Below are 19053 nucleotides of genomic sequence, written 5' to 3' on the forward strand. Positions count from 1 at the left end.
TAGGGTTCTTAAGGGGCTTGACAGGGTAAATGCTGAGGATGTTTCCCCTCATTGGAGAGTCTAGGACTAGAGGGCAGAACCTCAGAATAAAGGGGAGAAATTTATTCCCTCAGTGGGGTGGGTTACATGTCTTTGGAAATCCTGTCACAGAGAGCTGTGGGAACAGAGTCTTTGTGCATATTATAGATAGATTTTCGATTAGTAAGGGAATCAAGGGTTATGTGGAAAAGATAGGGAAGTGGATGCGAGGTAGCTAGATCAGTCATGAACCTGAAGGGTGGACTAGGCTCGACTGGCTAAAGAGCCCACTCCTGTTCTGATTTCTTATGGTCTTGAGGCTGCTTTTCTATACTACAACAATGGCTACAGTTCAAAAGTATTATATAGGCTGTAAAGCATGTCGGGGTGACCCAAGGTCACAAAAAACAATGTAGAAATCAAAGTCTTTTTTAAAAACAATTTAGAACACTAGCTACTATCCTGAAATCTCTTGCTCAGTGATTCAGTGATGTGACAGATAGTCAAATATTAGACACAGCTTTGCCACATACAACAGGAATAAATCTGTCAAAAACATATTCCACATTAAACAAAACATTGTTTTGCAACTTTATACCTATCTTAAGTCGTATTTGATAGTTTGGATAAAGCTTTCAATCAGCTTTTTTTTTTAACTAATCAAACACCCTGCAGCCAACTACAGGGTTTCAACATAGGCTGGGATTAAACCTTGCACTCTGCTGTCTATGTCAATCAGCTATCCAATGAGGAAAGCATCAGAAACAATTCTTAAAAAAAACACTATAAAGTTACTCATTACTCAGTGGCTAATTACACAGTAACAAAAGTAGACTGGAGGGTCCAGGTTCATTGTCTCTTAATACTAAATTTCTTGATTTCAGCTGGAGTACTGGTTCTAAGCATTATGTTAAGTCTCGGTGCCCTGGGTTAGGAAGGCAAGGGAACCATTTTGTAGCAAAGATTCTCAGGAACTTTGTCCATTTTAGAGCAGTAACAAGCTTTGTTCTGAAGACTGGAGCTGAGGCAACAACTTCCGCACAGTTAACATAACACAAAAAAAAACAGGAGCACATGTAGGTTATTTGGCCCATCGAACCTCCACTGTCACTCAATAAGGACATGCTTTGATTCCACTTTTCTGCTTGTTCGTATAACCCTTAAATCCCTCATTGATCAATATTCTGTCTAACTCAGCCTTAAATTTATTCAACAACCCAGTCTCCAATGTCATTTAGCATAGGAATTCCTTCTTCATGTCCGTCTTATTTGGTAGACCACTTATTTTAAAACTAAGCCCCGAGTCTTGGATTTCCCTGCAAGGGAAAACATGTTTTCAGCATCTACTCTGGTGTCAAGGCCGCTTAGTATTTCAAAAGATCCATGTAATATTGGTGATAGGGGTCTCAACCACCAACTGGAGAACCGGTATGACATTGGGCAAGATTTTCCACTGTCCTGAGCATAGGTAGGTGGTAGGTGGGAATCCCCACCATAGCACATTTCAAAGAAATCGCCTGGGAAATTGAACTTTCCACTGGGTAATTCCACCATGTCTGGAACCTTCCAAAGGTTTTCATAAATATTGAAGTTATCAGATGCTTCTGATAAAACTAAGTAAACTTTGTAATCTAACTTTTCTTATTTTAACTCCTGAATAACTAATGAACAGACCCCATACTTATCTGACACTCCCAAGAACCTTCCCATGAGCCAGACATCAACTCCCCTCTGTCCGCAGGACGGACCAGTCTTGACTGTCTCTCCCTCCATGAATTATTACACTGCCTCAAATCCTGCTTCCGGAGGCCACTTTCAATTCTACCCAATGCTTCAGCAGTCTGGTTGAAAGTTGAGAACAGGATGATAGAAGACAAAACTCATGATCAGGTAACACCAAGAAATATTTCCAATTTTAGAGGATATAAAAAATGAAGAGTATCTCACTGTCACAATATTGTGAAAGAATACTTGGAAAAATGGTATAATTATCAAATTCAATACTGAAGGACACAATTAGTTTGTTAGTATATAAAAATATCATAGCACATCAATGGAGTCAAAGCTGGCAAAACTTGCAGATGGTAACCAGCAGCTGACTTGATTCAGTACCTTCATGGTCTTCAAACCGAACGCCAAGCTCTGGAAGGATGTCATCTCGAACGTCATCACACAGCTGTAGAACCTCACTCACTGTAACACAGAAGGAGTTAGTCAATGGAAACCTATTTCAGACCACATCAGGATCATTTTATGTCCAAATCAACAAAGCCAAATAGGATACACTCCAAGCTATTTCCTTCTTCTTCCTGCACATTTAATCAAGTTGAGAGATAGTATTTGGATTTCTTTTTTCTTGTATTGGTATTAATCAAATTAAAATTCCATCTATGCTATTCCATGAAGCATTTTCAGATGAAGTAAAGAATAAATTGGATGAACAGTAAAGCTTTTGTGCCAGTTTTTCAAAGTTACATCACCTCAACAGAAACAGGTCTCATCAATGCTATAATCGTGTTTGGATGTAAGCTGATAATTCAAATTACTCATTCAAGACTGTTATTCAACCTCTGATTCACTCAGTGCATTGCACTGGAGGTCATGAGACTTAGCATGATAATAAATTGCTTTGTAAATATCTTTCTCAATCAAATTCACCCATCGTGGTCAGTCAGCATTTACCAAGCTGACAAAATAGACATTGTTACAGATAGCAAAGAAGTTGCTTAAGGAAGGTTAAAAGGACCCTGCCATGCATTTCCTTTGTTACCTCCAGTGAACTTTTTTAGATTTTCTCCAGAAGGATGGACATTCCACATCAGTAGGAGAACCTGATCCAAAATCTATGAGAGCTGTTGTTTTTTGAGTCTGCAGTTTTCCTCTCTAAAGGATTATCATTGCAATGACCGTTCTGCCAAATTGTCTGGAGGAGATCTGCCCTGGTACACTTAGCACTGCAGGCAGCCTCTATATCACTGTCATATATTGCATTTGATAGCAACTCCATTATATTGTGTATCTCGTGTAACCTGAAACTTGTTTTTGATAACTGGATATCTGACGAACACCAACATCATGAACATCTACCGCAATTTTCTAAAAGTTGTTGACAAGTTATGTGCAAAAGGCAACTGAGGTTTAAAATGATGGTGATTCTGGTTTGGAAAAGAACTTGGTTGAAGGGTGCAAAGGCGGCTAGAGGAATCAGCCATAATAAAAACAAAAATGCTGCAGAAACACAGCAGGTCTGGCTGCATTTATGGTGAGAGAAACAATGTTAATGATTCAAGTTCAATATGACACTTCTTAAAAGAGAGTTAACGCTATTTCACTCTTCACAGATGCTACCAGATGTGCTGAATTTCTCCAGGATTCTTTGTTGTAAGTCCAGCATCCACAACATCTTGCTTTTATTTACAGGAATCAGTCATGTTGAATAGGAGAAACAGTTGAGTGGGATGGTTCAGGGATCAGTAACGTTAGTAGACTTGACATTTAACTCAGCAAAGCACTTTATCAAGGAGCAAACAAAGTATGGATCCACATGGCCAAAACAAGTAAAAACACAAGTTAGTTATGCTGAGACTGTGGTACTCTGGTCATGGGTTAAAAAAAAGGACTGCAGTTGCTGGAAACCAGATTCTAGAATACAGTGGTGCTGGAAAAGCACAGCAGTTCAGGCAGCATCCGAGGAGCAGGAAAATCAATGTTTCGGGCAAAAGCCCTTCATCAGGAATTGAGGCAGAGTGCCTGCAGGGTGGAGAGATAAATGAGAGGAGGGTGGGGAGAAAGTAGCATAGAGTAAAGTGGGTGAATAGGGGTTGGGATGGAGGTGATAGGTCAGAGAGGAGGGTGGAGAAAGGTAGCAAAGAGTACAATGGGTGAATGAGGGTGGGGATGAAGGTGATAGGTCAGAGAGCAGGGTGGAGTGGATAGGTGGAAAGGAAGATAGGCAGGTAGGACAAGTCATGGGGACAGTGCTGAGCTGGAAGTTTGGATCTGGGGTGAGGTGGGGAAGGGGAAATGAGGAAACTGGTGAAGTCCACATTGATGCCCTGGGGTTGAACTGTTCCGAGGCGGAAGATGAGGCGTAGGGTGGTGAGGGAAGCGGCAGTGGAGGAGGCCCAGGACCTCCATGTCATCGGCTGAGTGGGAGGGGGAATTGAAATGTTGGGCCACAGGACGGTGTGGTTGATTGGTGCTGGAGTCCCAGAGATGTTCCCTAAAGCGCTCTGCTAGGAGGCGTCCAGTCTCCCCAATGTATAGGAGACCGTATCGGGAGCAACGGATACAATAAATGATATTGGTGGATGTGCAGGTAAAACTTTGATGGATGTGGAATGCTCCTTTGGGGCCTTGGATGGAGGTGAGGGAGGAGGTGTGGGCCCAATTCCTGTGGTGGCAGGGAAGGTGTCAGGACAGGAGGGTGAGTTGTTGAGGGGCATGGACCTGACCAGGTAGTCACGGAGGGAATGGTCTTTGCGGAAGGCGGAAAGGGGTGGGGAGGGAAATATATCCCTGTGGTGGGGTCTGTTTGGAGGTGGCGGAAATGTTGTCGGATGATTTGGTTTATGCGAAAGTTGGTAGGGTGGAAGGTGAGCATCGGGGGGTTCTGTCCTTGTTACGGTTGGAGGGATGAGGTCTGAGGGCAGACGTGCGGGATGTGGACGAGATGCGTTGAAGGGCATCTTTAACCATGTGGGAAGGGAAATTGCAGTCTCTAAAGAAGAAGGAGGCCATCTGGTGTGTTCTGTGGTGGAACTGGTCCTCCTGGGAGCAGATATGGTGGAGGCGGAGGAATTGGGAATATTGGATGGCATTTTTGCAGGAGGTAGGGTGGGAAGAGGTGTAATCCAGGTAGCTGTTGGAGTCGGTGGATTTGTAAAAAATGTCGGTGTCAAGTCTGTCGTCATAATGGAGTTGGAGAGGTCCAGGAAGGGAAGGGAAGTGTCAGAGATGGTCCAGGTAAATTTAAGGTCAGGGCGGAATGCGTTGGTGAAGTTGATGAATTGCTCAACCTCCCCGCGGGAGCACGAGATAGCACCAATGCAGTCATCAATGTAGCGGAGGAAGAGGTGGAGAGTGGTGCCAGTGTAACTACGGAAGATGGACTGTTTTACGTAGCCAACAAAGACACAGGCATAGCTGGGGCCCATATGGGTGCTCATGGCTACCCCTTTGGTCTGGAGGAAGTGGGAGGATTCGAAACAGAAATTGTTACGGGTGAGGACCAGTTCAGTCAAACAAATGAGTTTGTTGGTGGAAGGGTACTGTTGGGGACGTCGGGAGAGGAAGAAACAGAGGGCTTGGAAGCCCTGGTCATGGAGGTGTAGACGGATTGGATATCCATGGTGAAGATAAGGCTTTGGGGGCCGGGGAAACGAATGTCTTGGAGGAGGTGGAGGGCATGGGTGCTGTCTCAATCGTATGTGGGGAGTTCCTGGACTAGGGGGAATAGGACAGTGTCGAGCTAGGTAGAGATGAGTTCAGTGGAGCAGGAACATGCTGAGACAATGGGTCGGCCAGGGTGGTCAGGGTTGTGGATCTTGGGAAGGAGGTAGAACTGGGCAGTGCGGGGTTCCCGGACTATGAGGTTGGAAGCTGTGGGTGGGAGATCTCCTGAGGTGATGAGGTTCTGGGAGATGATGGTTTGGTGATGGGGGGGGGGGGGGGGGGGAATCATGATCGAGGGGGCGGTAGGAGGAGGTGTCGAGTTGGCGTCTGGCTTCCGCGGTGTAGAGGTCAGTGCGCCAGACTACCACTGCACCCCCTTTATCTGCTGGCTTGATGGTGAGGTCGGGATTGGAGCAGAGGGAGTGGATGGCTGCGTGTTGTGAGGGTGACAGGTTGGAGTGGGGATAGACAGATTGAGGCGGGTAATGTCCCGACGGAAGTTGGAAATTAAGAGGTCGAGGGTGGGTAATAGGCCAGCAAGGTGAGCGGGAGTCCTAATTGTAAAAGTAAGCTCGGAGACGGAGGCAATGGAAGAAGTGTTCGACGTCACAGCGTGTATGTCATGCTACACCTTCCTGAAACACTGTAATAATCATTTAACCATAGTATCTTGGGACTGTGACTCAACTACATTAGGCATTGGGAGGACACCCATAAGCTAAACAGATGTATTAAGAAATCATACAGATTCATCGTTCTGTACCTTTCTTCTCACGGGCAATTTGTCGAACATTCTCACGAAAACCTGATAGTACCTTGAGGTAGGGCATGATAGTGGTTTCCACCTGGATGCAGAAGAGAAAAGAGTTAAAAGGGAGCTGAATCTGACCAGTGGATCTGTACAGTAAAAAGGTTCCTCGTCACACCATAGCAATCCAAGCCTAACCTTGTAACACAATTCACGTATTTTTTGGATCGATTGTGACAGGTCTGCATGGCCTGATGAAGCAGACAGTATCTTCAGTGTTTCCTATACAGTGTCAGCTCTTCCTAAGACCATTGCATATCAATTAACATCTTTTTATTGGTTGTAGAATAACGTTTCAGACCTAGCTGACAGGCAACTTTGGAGTTAAAAGCTTATGGGTTCAAGTTCCTCCAGGATTTAAGCACATAAGTCAAGGCTGAAGTGCTGCACTGTCTATAGGTACTGCTTTTTCGATGATGCATTAAATAGATGCTAAATCGTCCTGCAGCGTCCAGGGATGTATTGGTTTGGTAGATTAGTAAAAGTGAGGTTATGGGGATTGGTTCTGGGTGGGATATTCTTCAAAGGGCCAAATGGCCTTCTTTTGCAGTGTAGGGATTCTATGATTCTCTGAATAAAGACATTTTGCCTCATTTCATTCCTAACTTTCTTGCTGACGGTCTTGAAATTGTGACTCCTTAGTACTGACATAGCAAATAGTGGAAATAGAATGTCCTTCTTTACCCTGTCAAAATTGTTCATAATTTTAAACACTGCAAATAAGGTCACCTCTTAATCTTCTCTGCTCCAAGGAAAGTAAGCCCAATTTCTCTAATGTTTCCTTGTATCTAAAATTCTTCATTCTGGGTATCATTCTAATAAATCTCCTTTGAACTCTCCCCAGGATTTAACATCCTTCCTTAATAAGATGCCCAGAACTGAACACAATATTCCAAATATGATCTGACCAATGATTTGTTGAGGTGTAGCATTTAAACACAAATTTCTTGCTACTTTCCCCATCAAAGACTACACTTGGAAAGAACTAAACAGCTGCCGAGTGCTTTGATGATTGCAACACAATGGAAGTTTCTATATATGAGCGATCAAACGTTCATTTTTTTTCTTGTTATACGATATCAAAGTACAGTATCAGCAGCCTCCAACTGTATCACTTTGCTTGAGTTATAATACACTTCAATGTGGAAGCAAAATGGTAAAGGAGACTTTGCAGATTCTTTTATAAGAAAATAGCCTGTGCAAATACTTACATTTAAACTCTGGCTGCCTCTTCCAACAGGGAATCCAATTGGTTCTTCACCCTCTATTGCTCCAAAGATCTGATTTATAGATAGGAGAAAACAATGAGGCAATTAAGCTTATAGTTTTCTTTCCCACTCTCAGGTCGATCAACAAAGCCTGATAATTAAAAGTTTTTCCTGCTTACACCTTATAAGCACAATTCTTCAATTAGATCTGAAGCAATTATACACTTCAATGAAAGGAATAGGTATAGTTAGATCAACTAGTATTTTGAATGCCTTGTACAACACTGGCCCACAAGCATACAAATACTGTGAATTAGTTGAAACTTAGCAGGGACTATAATTGTACTGGTAGAATTTGCAACAGCACCGTGGCTATAATGTGGAAAATTCTACTCCTGATCATTATCCATAGTACACTGTGTAGTGGTCACATGATATTATCATAGACAGATGCACCTGCAGCAAGCAGATTGGTGAAGAGGAGATTCAGTATGTTTTTTCCTCTTGTTGGTTACTTCACCATCTTGTGCAAATTCACTCTATATATGAATGCTCTGATTATAACTGACTGTATCACCACCCATGGATCAGTACTTTTTTGGAAGAATTATCGCCATGTTCACTCCTGTCGAGGGACACACATGCAGATTGGTCATTTAGGCCAGGTTTGAGTATAACCAGGCCTCTGTGGTTGGCTAATCTAGAAGCAGTCAAGTGCCTTTGGCAGAAGCAGGGAAAACTGGGGGGGAAAAAAAATATGCAAAACAGGTTAAAAACAAACCTTACACGTCAAGTATGAGACGACCGTTGTGGGTGGCAGCTCTGAAGAAATTTATTGGTGCAGGCTGCTTATTTTCAGAAGTTAGTAAGTTTAAAAAAAATCAAACATTTGGCAATTTATTGATGAAATTCAAATAGGAATTGGAAAAAAAACTAACATGGTTATCAAAGTATTAGAATGGAAGAATCAGATAGTGAAGAATTACATGGTAAAGAATAGCAAATACTGGAAATGCTCAGCAGATCTAGGAATTATCCATGGAGAGAGAAAAAGCATATATGTTTCAGATTGACAAGTCTTTGTCAGACCTGAAACATCTTCTATTTCTCTTTCCCCAGATATGTCATCAGACTTACTACACATTTCCAACATATTCTGTTTTTAGTTAAGATTTACAAATGTGCAATACTTTACTCAAGGAACAGATATTTGTGGGAGTAACCAGTGTTACATTGTGTTTCCCCATCTCACCTTCAGCATCTCAGTGAGATACAATGCAATGCTCCTCAACAGCATCCGATTTGGTAACTGTTTGTTGCTTTTCTTTGCTGCAGTGTATGTGTTACATTGGCTCACAAGGGAACGCAGCTCTTCCATTACAGTATGGGTGTCAATGTTATCACACAGTGCCTTGTGCACAGCTGTTTTTTTCTCATAAAAGCTGTAATTAAAAATAAAGTATTTGTGTAAAAGTACAGTAAACTGGTTTACATGTACCTTTCCATTTGAAATAACTGTGAAAAGTACATTATTCAATTCTTGAGATGTGACTATAGAATTCAAATCATGAGAAAAAGGCTTAGGAAACCAATTCTGTTAGAGAAAGGCATGATTCAAGCCCCTATAAATACCACAATGTGGAAATTCCATTCAGAAGTGTGCTGGTGGCTGAAATAATGAGACAAGTAGTTAACCTAAATAAAGCTGAAAGGCAATGCTGAGGGAAGATAGTCTTGGTTGGTTTAAATAGTATGTTCAAAAATGCCACATTCTAGGGCCACACATTCATTTATCAACTCACATATTGATGCACAAAACTTCATAATATGCTTACATTTTAATTACACAGCTGTTGTAGGTTTAGAAAACCTGATTATTATTCAAATGATTTTCATCATTTCATCATCAAATTGTTTTGTCTGAGCTGCTCGGAAAGCTGATCAGAACAGACTGCAGTTCAAAGATAGGGATATTGTTGCTGTTATACCATTTGTCTCACGAACTCCAGAGGGGGAGGAAGAAAAGTTATTGAGCAGTACTAATAGAAGATTCTTCAGTCAGTCAGAGGAATAAACTGACATTAATACAGCCGCAAATATAACTCTCGGATGATGCATTGATTGCCTGATGTCAGGGTCAAGGATGCATTGGAGCAGCTGAAGAACATTCTTATGTGGGAGGGTGAAACATTCAGAAGTTGTAATCCATTTGTGTAGTTATGACTTATATAGGAAAAGGAAAGAGATCGCAAAAGTAGATTACAGGGAGCTAGGAAGGAGATTGAAAGCAGGACATCGAAAGATCAGGATTATTCCCAGTCCCACATGCTGGTGAACACAGTATTATGACATGGGGGTAAACCACCCTGCTAATTTAAACCTTTAACACAGAAAAGATTTACCCCGTGCGGTAATCTGTGAAAATTGAAGAGGCCAAGAACTAACCAAAGGTCACTACTTAGAGTAAAAATGAAGAACTTTATTTCTTAAAGTACAACAGACAATAACTAAGAACTATATACAAGTCCTTTTCTAACCTATCTTTTACCTTCCCCTTCTACAATACTAGTCTGATAAAATCCCCGGATTAAGATTTACCAAAAATTCAAATTTCAAAACCAGCCAGCTGTTGAATCTTCTCTCTGGATCTTCCTCTGTCTTCTTTTCTTCTTCTTAAGGATTTCTATTTCACAGGTCACTGTTCGATAAAGGTACCTTTAGGAGAGCTATTTTCCGGGCAGTCTGTACATGCTGATGGCTTGGCAGTTCTCATCCAATTGTTCAATTTTTCCCTGTCTTATACCCACAATAATCAGCTTTTAATATTGTTAATATACTAAATTCAAATTTGATTGGAGTTTGGTATTTCTCGGGGTATAATTTAAACTGATTGGCCTAATTTGAATTTGCTTTGTCATCTCCAAGCAACCTAGCTTACCAAATTTACATTGTTACCTTAGAACAATTGGTGCTGTGTCAGGTAGTTCTGCTAGCTTTTAACTTTCTTAAAGGTACGGTACACCCACATCTTCGTAACAACAGAACCAGGAGAATGGAGCGATTGAACACAACGCTGAAAAATTGGTGTAGAAAAGTGAGAATCAGCTAACTGAAGAATTGGGGCTAGTTCAGAGTACAAAATCGTCATGCTGCATCTTGGCAGGACTGGGACTTACATCCTCACAAAGAGATTTGCTAGTGCTGTCGTGGACGGTTTAAATTAGATTGGTAGGGGACTGAGAACCTATGAGGGACTTAGGTTCAAGGGATGCAAAATAAAGTAGTCAGCAAATCTAGAAAGAAGATAGATGAATCAATGGCAAGCATCATATAGAATCCAAATGGAGAATATTAAAAGGGCTGGATTAAAAGCACTCCACCTAAATATGTGTAGCATTCACAAGAAGGTTGATGATGCACAAAAGGAAGTAAATGGAAATTATTTAAGAGTTTAAATAATTAGAGACTTTGCGAAAGGCTGACCAAGATTGGGAATTGAATATTCAAATGCGGTCTAATTTAGGAGTAGTAAGCAAAAAAGGAAAAGGATGATGGGGTGGCATTCCTAATTATGGATGACATTGACACATTAATAAGAAAAAGCCTTTGACTGGAGGATCAAAAATGTTGATTCAATTTGGGTGGAGCTAAGAAACAGCAAGGGATAGCAAACATTGAAGGGGAGAGGAGTTTATTATAGAAATAAAACTGTAGTACTAATTTTGGGCATGCTATAATCAGGACATTTGTGACATTTGTAATGTGGATAATCGTGGCAACTCGAATTTGCATACAGACTAGGTTAATCAAGTTGGCACTAATGTTGCTAGGGATTAAGTCATGGAATGTGCACAAGAAAGATTTCTCGAACAGTGCGTTGAGGAGCCAACTAGGTTATTTTGGATTATGTATTGTGTAGTAAGGTTGAACTCATTAATGGCCTTGCTGTAAAGGAGCCTTTGGAAAACAGTGACCAAAACATGATAGAATTTTATATTAAGCTTGAATGCAACATTCTATTCATTCTGAAACTAGGGTCGTAAATCTAAGCATAGGAAACTCTGAGGGCATAAGGGACAGGCTGACTAACTTTGATTGAGAAAATACATTGAAAGATTTGATGGTAGATAGGCAATGGCTAGTATTTAAAGAAATACTACGAAGTCTACAACAGTTAAACAATCCTTGAAAAGGCAGAAACACCAAAAGCATGAGCGGCTTAAAAGAATAGCAGATACAGCATTCAGCCTGATGATTGGAAGAGATTTAGAACCAAGTAAAGGTCAGCCAACAAATCAATAAGGAAAGGGAACATAGAATATGAACGCAAGCTAATGAGGTGCATAAAGGGGGAGTATAAAAACTTCTACGGATACATGAAAGGGGAAAAAAATAACAAGCATAAATTACAGGTGAGGATAGGAGATTTTATAGTGCAAATTGTGAAATGGTAAAGAAATGAAACAGCTACTTTGCTTCTGCCTTCATGTCAGAAAATCTTCTGGAAATATTAGGCAATCAAGGGACTTATAAAACTGAAGAACAAAAATAAATTATGTTAGAAAAGAAGCTGTATTTGAAAAATTTGAGAGCTGATAAATCTCTTGTACCAGATGGAATTCATACTGATGAAGGAAGTAACAACAGAGATAGTGGGTACATTAGTGGATATCGTAAATCTATAGTTTATGGAAAGGTTCCCACTGACTGGAAGATAGCGACTATAATACCACCATTTACAAAGGAAGAAAATGGAGACACTGGGGGAGAATATAATAGAATGGATTGAGAGTTGGCCAATAAAGAGAAAGTAGAAATAAGGGATCATTCTCAGGATAACAAGTTGTTACCCAATGGTACAATACATGGGCCAGTGCCACGTCCACAACTGTTCACAATCCATACAAATCTTTTAGATATGGTGATCAATTATATTATTTCTAAATTTGCTGATTGCACAAAACTGGGAGAGGAAGTAAATTGTGAGAATGGTGTAAGGACGTTTCAAGAGGACTTGGATAGGCGAATGGGTTAAATCATACCAGAATATAATGTAAATAAGTGTGAAGTTATTCACGTTGGTTAAAAATAAACTTGAAGTACGAGTGTCCAAATGGATTTGGGTGTCCTCGTCTACCAGAGGATGCGGATGCAACAAGCAAGTAGGTTGGCATTAATTTCAAGGGGATTTCAGTGCAGAAGTAAAGATGCCTTGTTGAGTTGTATGGAACGTTGGTGAGACTTCACCTGCAATATTGTGTATATTTTCAGTCTCCTTGTACAAAGAGGGATTCATTTACCATAGAGGGAGTAAAACAGATGGTCACTAGAGTAATGCTTGGGATTGTTAATGAGGAGAGATTAAGAAAACTGGGTCTACGTGCTCGAAAGTTTCACTGATCTCATCGTAACTATCAACATTCTTACAGGGCATGACAGGGCAGGTATAGATCTATTTCTGTTCATCCCTATCCTAGCCCAGCTCATGCTGATACCTTTCTCCATTTCTATCATTTCTAGATTGGACTTATTCCATTGCTCTTTTAGAAAACGTTAAATTGTCCACTCTGCATGAACTTCAGCTTTTCTCAAACTCTTTTGTTCATAAACTTATCATAAACCAAATCTGGCTAACCTATCATCCAGTCTTCCTGACTTAAATTGGTTCCAGGATTAATGGTGGCTGCACCCTTATATTGGAATTTCCTGCTGAATCTCCAAATCTCTCCCTCCTCCTTTATGACCACAGATCAAACCAAACCATTTGTCCAAGATTTAAGCTTCTCCTAATGTCATTGGCTTTGCACCTATTTATTTCTATGTATAAAGTATCTTGCGTATTTTTGAAGTTAAAAGTCACATATAAATATTGCGAAGACAAATAGCATAGAATTGCCGAATAGTACTTGGGTCATTTTTGTTTGAGTAAAGGACATGGAAATAGAAATTGACTCCACAGGTACAGTCTGACAAGAACCCATATCACTATGGGACTGACCATTTTTGTAAGGGCTTTGATGATTTCAGGTTCAAGAAGGAAATTTCTAAGGATCCCATGATTTCCCTTCCCTTCTACGCCCCATTCCCCCAAAACTGAATTAAAAAGAAAACTGACAAGATAAACATACATGCCATAAAAAACAGGATTAGAGTCATCGAGTTGTACAACAAAAACTTAGGTTCAGGCATTTCCTGAACTACCTACCACATGAAGACATCTAAAACCATATCTCTGCAGAGGTACAATTTATGTTTTATGTCTTATTAGAGGGAAGCATTGGAGATGGGAGGTGTGGGGGCAATGATGCAGTATGGTGTGAAATATTATACTCTTATCCACTGTTTCCAAGTAAATTACAGAATTATGGCTAACAATCTAAGACTCTTCAACTCCTGCATACCAACATACCAAAACCGTGGCACACAATTTGAGAGGGGGGGGAAAATAAGGGAATTCGGGAGTCAGCTTTGAGGATAATATTGGATGTCCTGAAGTATGGAGTCCTAATTGACAGTACTGGTCATTCATAAAGATAAGCTCTTACAGTTTACTGTGACCTACCAGAAACAAACTTAACATAAAGAACAAATGTGTACCCTAAACAATACATGGAGAAAATTATTGCAAAGCTCAGGAGAGTTGAGGATCTAAAAGCTGTAATCTGATAGAAGGCTGTTGGTAGATATGGCTAATTGTCAGAGTCCAGTTGTGTAGTGCATTTACCACTCAATCAAGTTGTTCAAGCTTACAGTCCTATCCTTCAAATTGAAAAGTGCATCTAACCCACTCCGATGGTGGTGAAACTCATCCGATCAAAACTGAGGACTCTTCCCTTCCATTCATTAAAAAAAACTTTTACTTTGTGGGGATGGACACTACATACCAATAAAGAACAAACAGTTCAGTAAATGAAAGTATTATTAAGGGCAAAATATGAGACCCTGGCATGGGTCAATATGGGTAATATGGGAACATGTCGTAAGTCGGACTTTCATAAACCTGAAACAAAATGTAGGTGGGGGCACTTCATGGTATTGCAAGCTGTTATTTCATGTCCATTACCAACAGACATACCAATAAATTTGACCTAAAAAATGAATCAAATAAACTAAAACAGTGAATACATTGTTAATACTCAATAATGCATGAAATGTAGGATCACTAAGTTTAATTACAACCTTGGGTGAAATCAGTTAAACGAGAATCAAAACTGAATATTCAAGTTAGTGTGGTTCAATACACACCATGCATTGCATTATTCACCAAGTTTTTTATATTTACTCTCCTAGCAATACACAGTTACAAAAGGTCCTTCTCTGAACTGCATCATTGTACTGATCCATGCAATCCTCAATGCACGAATTGATACTGACCGGTTATTAAGTGTCAACTCCTGCTCTTGCCACCTCTCATACTGTCCTGTTATATCGGTGGGACTCCGCAAAATATCCTTCACATTCAGAAAGAACTCCTGGAAAACAAAGAGAGAGATATTAATCTGTAGGATGTCTTGCATTGCGACCCTGTTCACTAGACATTTTGTAACTTTAGTCAAACAGTGCTTACTAGCAGAGAATCAAACTAAAACCATAAGAAACACTAGGATTAAGGAAAGGAAGCTACAAAAGGAAACAATGAAGAAGTATAAATGACAATGAATAATTCTACAGGCACACTGGATATTAAAGAGAAAGTCAAAGTAGTACTCAGGCAACTATTGATGAGTAAAGATATCAAAAAAGTATTGTACCCTGATTTTTATGAGGTGGCAGAAATTAGGAGTGTAGCATCATTTCAGTTGTAAAGTACTGAAAAGAGTAGTACTTTTAAACATATGTAGAAATATGAGCTTATCACGGTCAATCTGCATAGATCTCCTAAAAATAGGTTTGCAGGTAACCAGTCTTGCAGAAGTAATTGAAGAAATAAGCTAAGGTTTTTCAATAATAGTAAATTGATAGATTGGTAACTTATTGAACTCCATGCGCTCTATACTTATTGCAAAATGAATGTACTGTAGTAAATATCACATTTGCACAATTGCAATTGGATTCACACAAAAGAACGCAAAATGCTCAATGGAGAAACAATGTATTTCATTGCATTCCTTGTAATGTTCAACTTTGAACTGCTGGAATGTACTTTCAGATACATTTTCATGAAAAAAGATCAGCAACAATTAGAGGGACATGTGAGAGAAGGACCTTGCGTCCGGCAACCAGAAGCACTTAGAGGAACAGGCAAGTGTGGATCCCTGACATAGGCAGTTTGAAAGAAACTAGTGAACAATGAAATCACCGGAAGACTAAGTTGATTGACTAACCTCTCATTAGAATCATATATGAGAGAAGAGGCCCTTTGACTCATTGAGTCCATACCACCAAACATTCACCACCACCTACACTAGTCCCACAGCCTTGAATGTTCAAGTTCTCACCCAAGTATTCACTCTCATTTGCTATGTGTGTCAGATTTGACCAAGGATAGTTTGGGCCAACTATATTTATTTTAAGGACAGCAATGAGAGAAGAGGTGGCTCTGATAGCTGGAGCTCCACTGGATTGGGAAATAATGTCAGTGATGTCATGGGAAAGTTAAGAGTTGATTGGTTGATGAATAACTACCAAGTCATTAGTGAGGTTTATCAATAGTTATAAGGTTCAATAAGTTATGGTCAAGTAAAATAAAATGACCATAAATTAAGTAATGCTGAGGCATGACATGGTAAGCCAATCTTGTGGAATGCACAATCTGTAGTACACAGAAATTTGTGGACATTATTGTAACAATCATATATGCAGGTAATGCCACCAGCTTTAGAAACCAGAGTTCCATGCATTGTGGTCCAGAAGCAGAAAGGGAATGGGTGACTGCATGCAATGCAAAATAATCAGGCAGGTAATGCAGGAATCCACTTACAAATCAGATTTCCGCTGTGGATACTGCCGAGGACTTTGAACTCTGTTGAGGGATCAATCAGATCCAAGCTTGTGACACCCGCATGCAGGGCCAAAGATAGAAGAGTGAAAGAGCAATATCAATAGGAGACTCATTAACCACGGGAACAGACAGGCACTTCTTGGAAGAAAACATGACTCCAGGACGGTATGTCACCCCCACAATGTCAGAGTCGAGGAGATCAAGGAGCAGCTGTAGTACATTCTTCTGAGGTTGATCAATAGCCAGAGACCCTTCCGATTCCATTTTGATTTAGCTTCCTCCCCCTCTCCTTTGCACATAAATTATTCAGTTGAAAACTTGGTGGTGATTTACTGGTGATGGTTAATAATGAAAATAAAGCCATGACTGATTTTCTTTCACCCCCACTTCACCATTCAGTTGTGTGTAAGAGCACTTATGGATATATGAAAAAAAAGAACGAACAGAGGTGTAGTCCACATTGGCACTAATGATTTAGGTAGGAAACGGGAGAAAACCTTGAAACCAGGCATTAGGAAGCTATGAAGGAAATTGAAAAGTAGGATCTCTAAAGCAGTAATCTCAGGATTACTTTCAGTCAGCGTAGGGATAGAAATAATGTGTCCTGTTGCTGATGCTGCTGGTCCAGTATCTGGAGCACACAATACCTATTCCCCTTCTGCCTTTACGTTCCTGAACTGCACCGCATGGCACTCTGGTTTCTAAAGCTGATGGCATTACCTGCATTTGTAACTGTTACCAGTAATGTCCACAATACCTCTGTATCCCTCTGTCCTGGGCCCTCTTCAGTCCCACTGTAGAAAAAAGGAAAACTGAGTAATTGAACAAATGATTGGAAACTCTGTATAGGAGGGAGGACATTAAATTTCTGAGGCCGTCAGACTGGGTCGTGGAATGTGGGACCGGTACACACGGTATGGTCTACATTTGAGCATGCTGGGGTAATTATCCTCACAGAGAGACTGGCTAGGGCTGTTGGAGGGAGTGTAAACTCGGCGAAAGTGAGGATTGCAGATGCTGGAGATTAGAGTTGAGTGTGTGGTGCTGGAAAAGTACAGCAGGTCAGGCAGCATCTGAAGAGCAGGAAAATCAACATTTTGGGCAAAAGCCCTTCATCAGGAATGAGGCTGGGAGCCTCTGGAGTGGGGAGATGAATGGTAGAGGGGTGGAGCTGGGGCGGGTAGCTGAGAGCCCAATAGGTGAATGGAGCTAGGGGCAATGGTGATAGGTTGGAGGGGAGGGTGCAGAGGATAGGTGGGAAGGAAGCTGGACAGGTGGGACAGGTCATGAGGGCAGTGCTGAGCTGGAAAGTTGGAACTGGGGTAAGGTGGGGGAGGGGAAATGAGGAAACTGGTGAAATCCACATCGATGCCATGGGGTTGGAGGGTCCTGAGGCGGAAGATGAGGCATTCTTTCTTCAGGCACGATGGTAAGGGAGTGGCGATGGACGAGGCCCAGGACTTGAATGGCCTCAGTGGAGTGGATACAGTAAATGACATGTGTGGAAGTGCAGGTGAAACTTTGATGGATGTGGAAAGCTCCTTTGGGGCTTTGGACAGAGGTGAGGGGGGAAGATGTGGGCACAGGCTTGGCAATTCCTGCGGTGACAGGGGAAGGTGCCAGGAGAGGGTGGGTGGGCTGTTGGGGGTCATGGACCTGACAAGGTAGTCGCGGAGGGAATGGTCTTTGCAGAAAGCAGATGGGATGAGGAGGAAAATATATTCCAGGTGGCCGAGTCCGTTTGAAGGTGGCAGAAATGGCAGAGGATGATGCGGCTTATGCGGAGGTTGGTAGGGTGGAAGGTGAGGACCTGGGGGAGGTGAATCTGTCCTTGTTGCGGTTGGAGGAGTGGGATTCAAGGGTGGAGGTGCGGGATGTGGATGAGATGCGCTGGAGGGCATCAACAACCATATGGAAGGGAAACTGCGGTCTTTAAAGGAGGAGGCCACTTGATGTTTTCTGTGGTGGAACTGGTCCCCCTGGGAGCAGATGCAGCGGAGGTGGAGTAATTGAGAATAAGGGAAAGCATTTTTGCAGGAGGCAGGGTGGGAGGAGGTATAATCCAGGTAGCTGTGGGAGTCAGTGGGTTTGTAGAAAATGTCAGTGATGAATTGGTCACCTTTGATGGAGATGGAGAGGTCCAGAAGGGGAGGGAGGTGTCAGAGATGGTCCAGCTGAATTTAAGGTTGGGGTTGAATGTGTTGGTGAAGTTGATGAACTGTTCAACCTTCTCGCGGGAGCACGAGGTGGCGCCGATGCAGTCATCAATGTAGTGGAAGAAGAGATGGGGAGTGGTGCTAGTGTAACTGCAGAAGATAGACTGTACCACGTAACTGACAAAGAGGCAGGCATAGCTGGGGCCCATGCAGGTGTCCATGGGTACCCCTTTTGGCTGGAGGATGTGGGAGGATTCGAAGGAGAAATTGTTGAGGGTGAGGACCAGTTCAGCCAAATGAGAGTGTCGGTGGAAGAGTACTGGTGGAGACATCGGGGGAGGAAGAAACGGAGGGCTTGAAGATTCTGGTCATGGCGGATGAAGGTGTAGAGGGACTGGATGTCCATGGTGAAGATGAGGCGTTGGGGCCCAGGGAAACGGAAGTCTTGGAGGAGGTGGAGGGCATGGGTGGTCTTCTAAGCATAGATAGGAAGTATCTGGACCAGGGTAGATAGGACAGTATCAAGAG

The 19053-nt window shown here is 41.6% G+C and overlaps 1 protein-coding gene and 1 long non-coding RNA gene across 3 annotated transcripts in view; one reads left to right on the forward strand and one right to left on the reverse strand.

Moving 5' to 3' along the window:
- LOC122557915 (uncharacterized) overlaps positions 1-19053 on the forward strand; it is a 177795-nt gene that overhangs the window by 39131 nt on the left and 119611 nt on the right. The gene's annotated exons all lie outside the window — the stretch shown is intronic.
- Positions 1-19053, reverse strand: part of cars1 (cysteinyl-tRNA synthetase 1) — a 79142-nt gene that overhangs the window by 14601 nt on the left and 45488 nt on the right. For both annotated transcript variants that reach the window (XM_043706118.2, XM_043706119.2), the window contains 5 exons: positions 14803-14900; positions 8681-8870; positions 7432-7500; positions 6176-6257; positions 2131-2211 (listed from right to left, as the gene is read on the reverse strand). In XM_043706118.2, the coding sequence (XP_043562053.1) occupies positions 2131-2211; positions 6176-6257; positions 7432-7500; positions 8681-8870; positions 14803-14900 (520 nt within the window). The remainder of the gene's footprint in view (positions 1-2130; positions 2212-6175; positions 6258-7431; positions 7501-8680; positions 8871-14802; positions 14901-19053) is intronic.

Source organism: Chiloscyllium plagiosum, unplaced genomic scaffold (assembly GCF_037043375.1).
Source record: "Chiloscyllium plagiosum isolate Xiang-an unplaced genomic scaffold, Cpla_swu_hap1 HiC_scaffold_18, whole genome shotgun sequence".
Lineage (NCBI taxonomy): Eukaryota > Metazoa > Chordata > Chondrichthyes > Orectolobiformes > Hemiscylliidae > Chiloscyllium > Chiloscyllium plagiosum.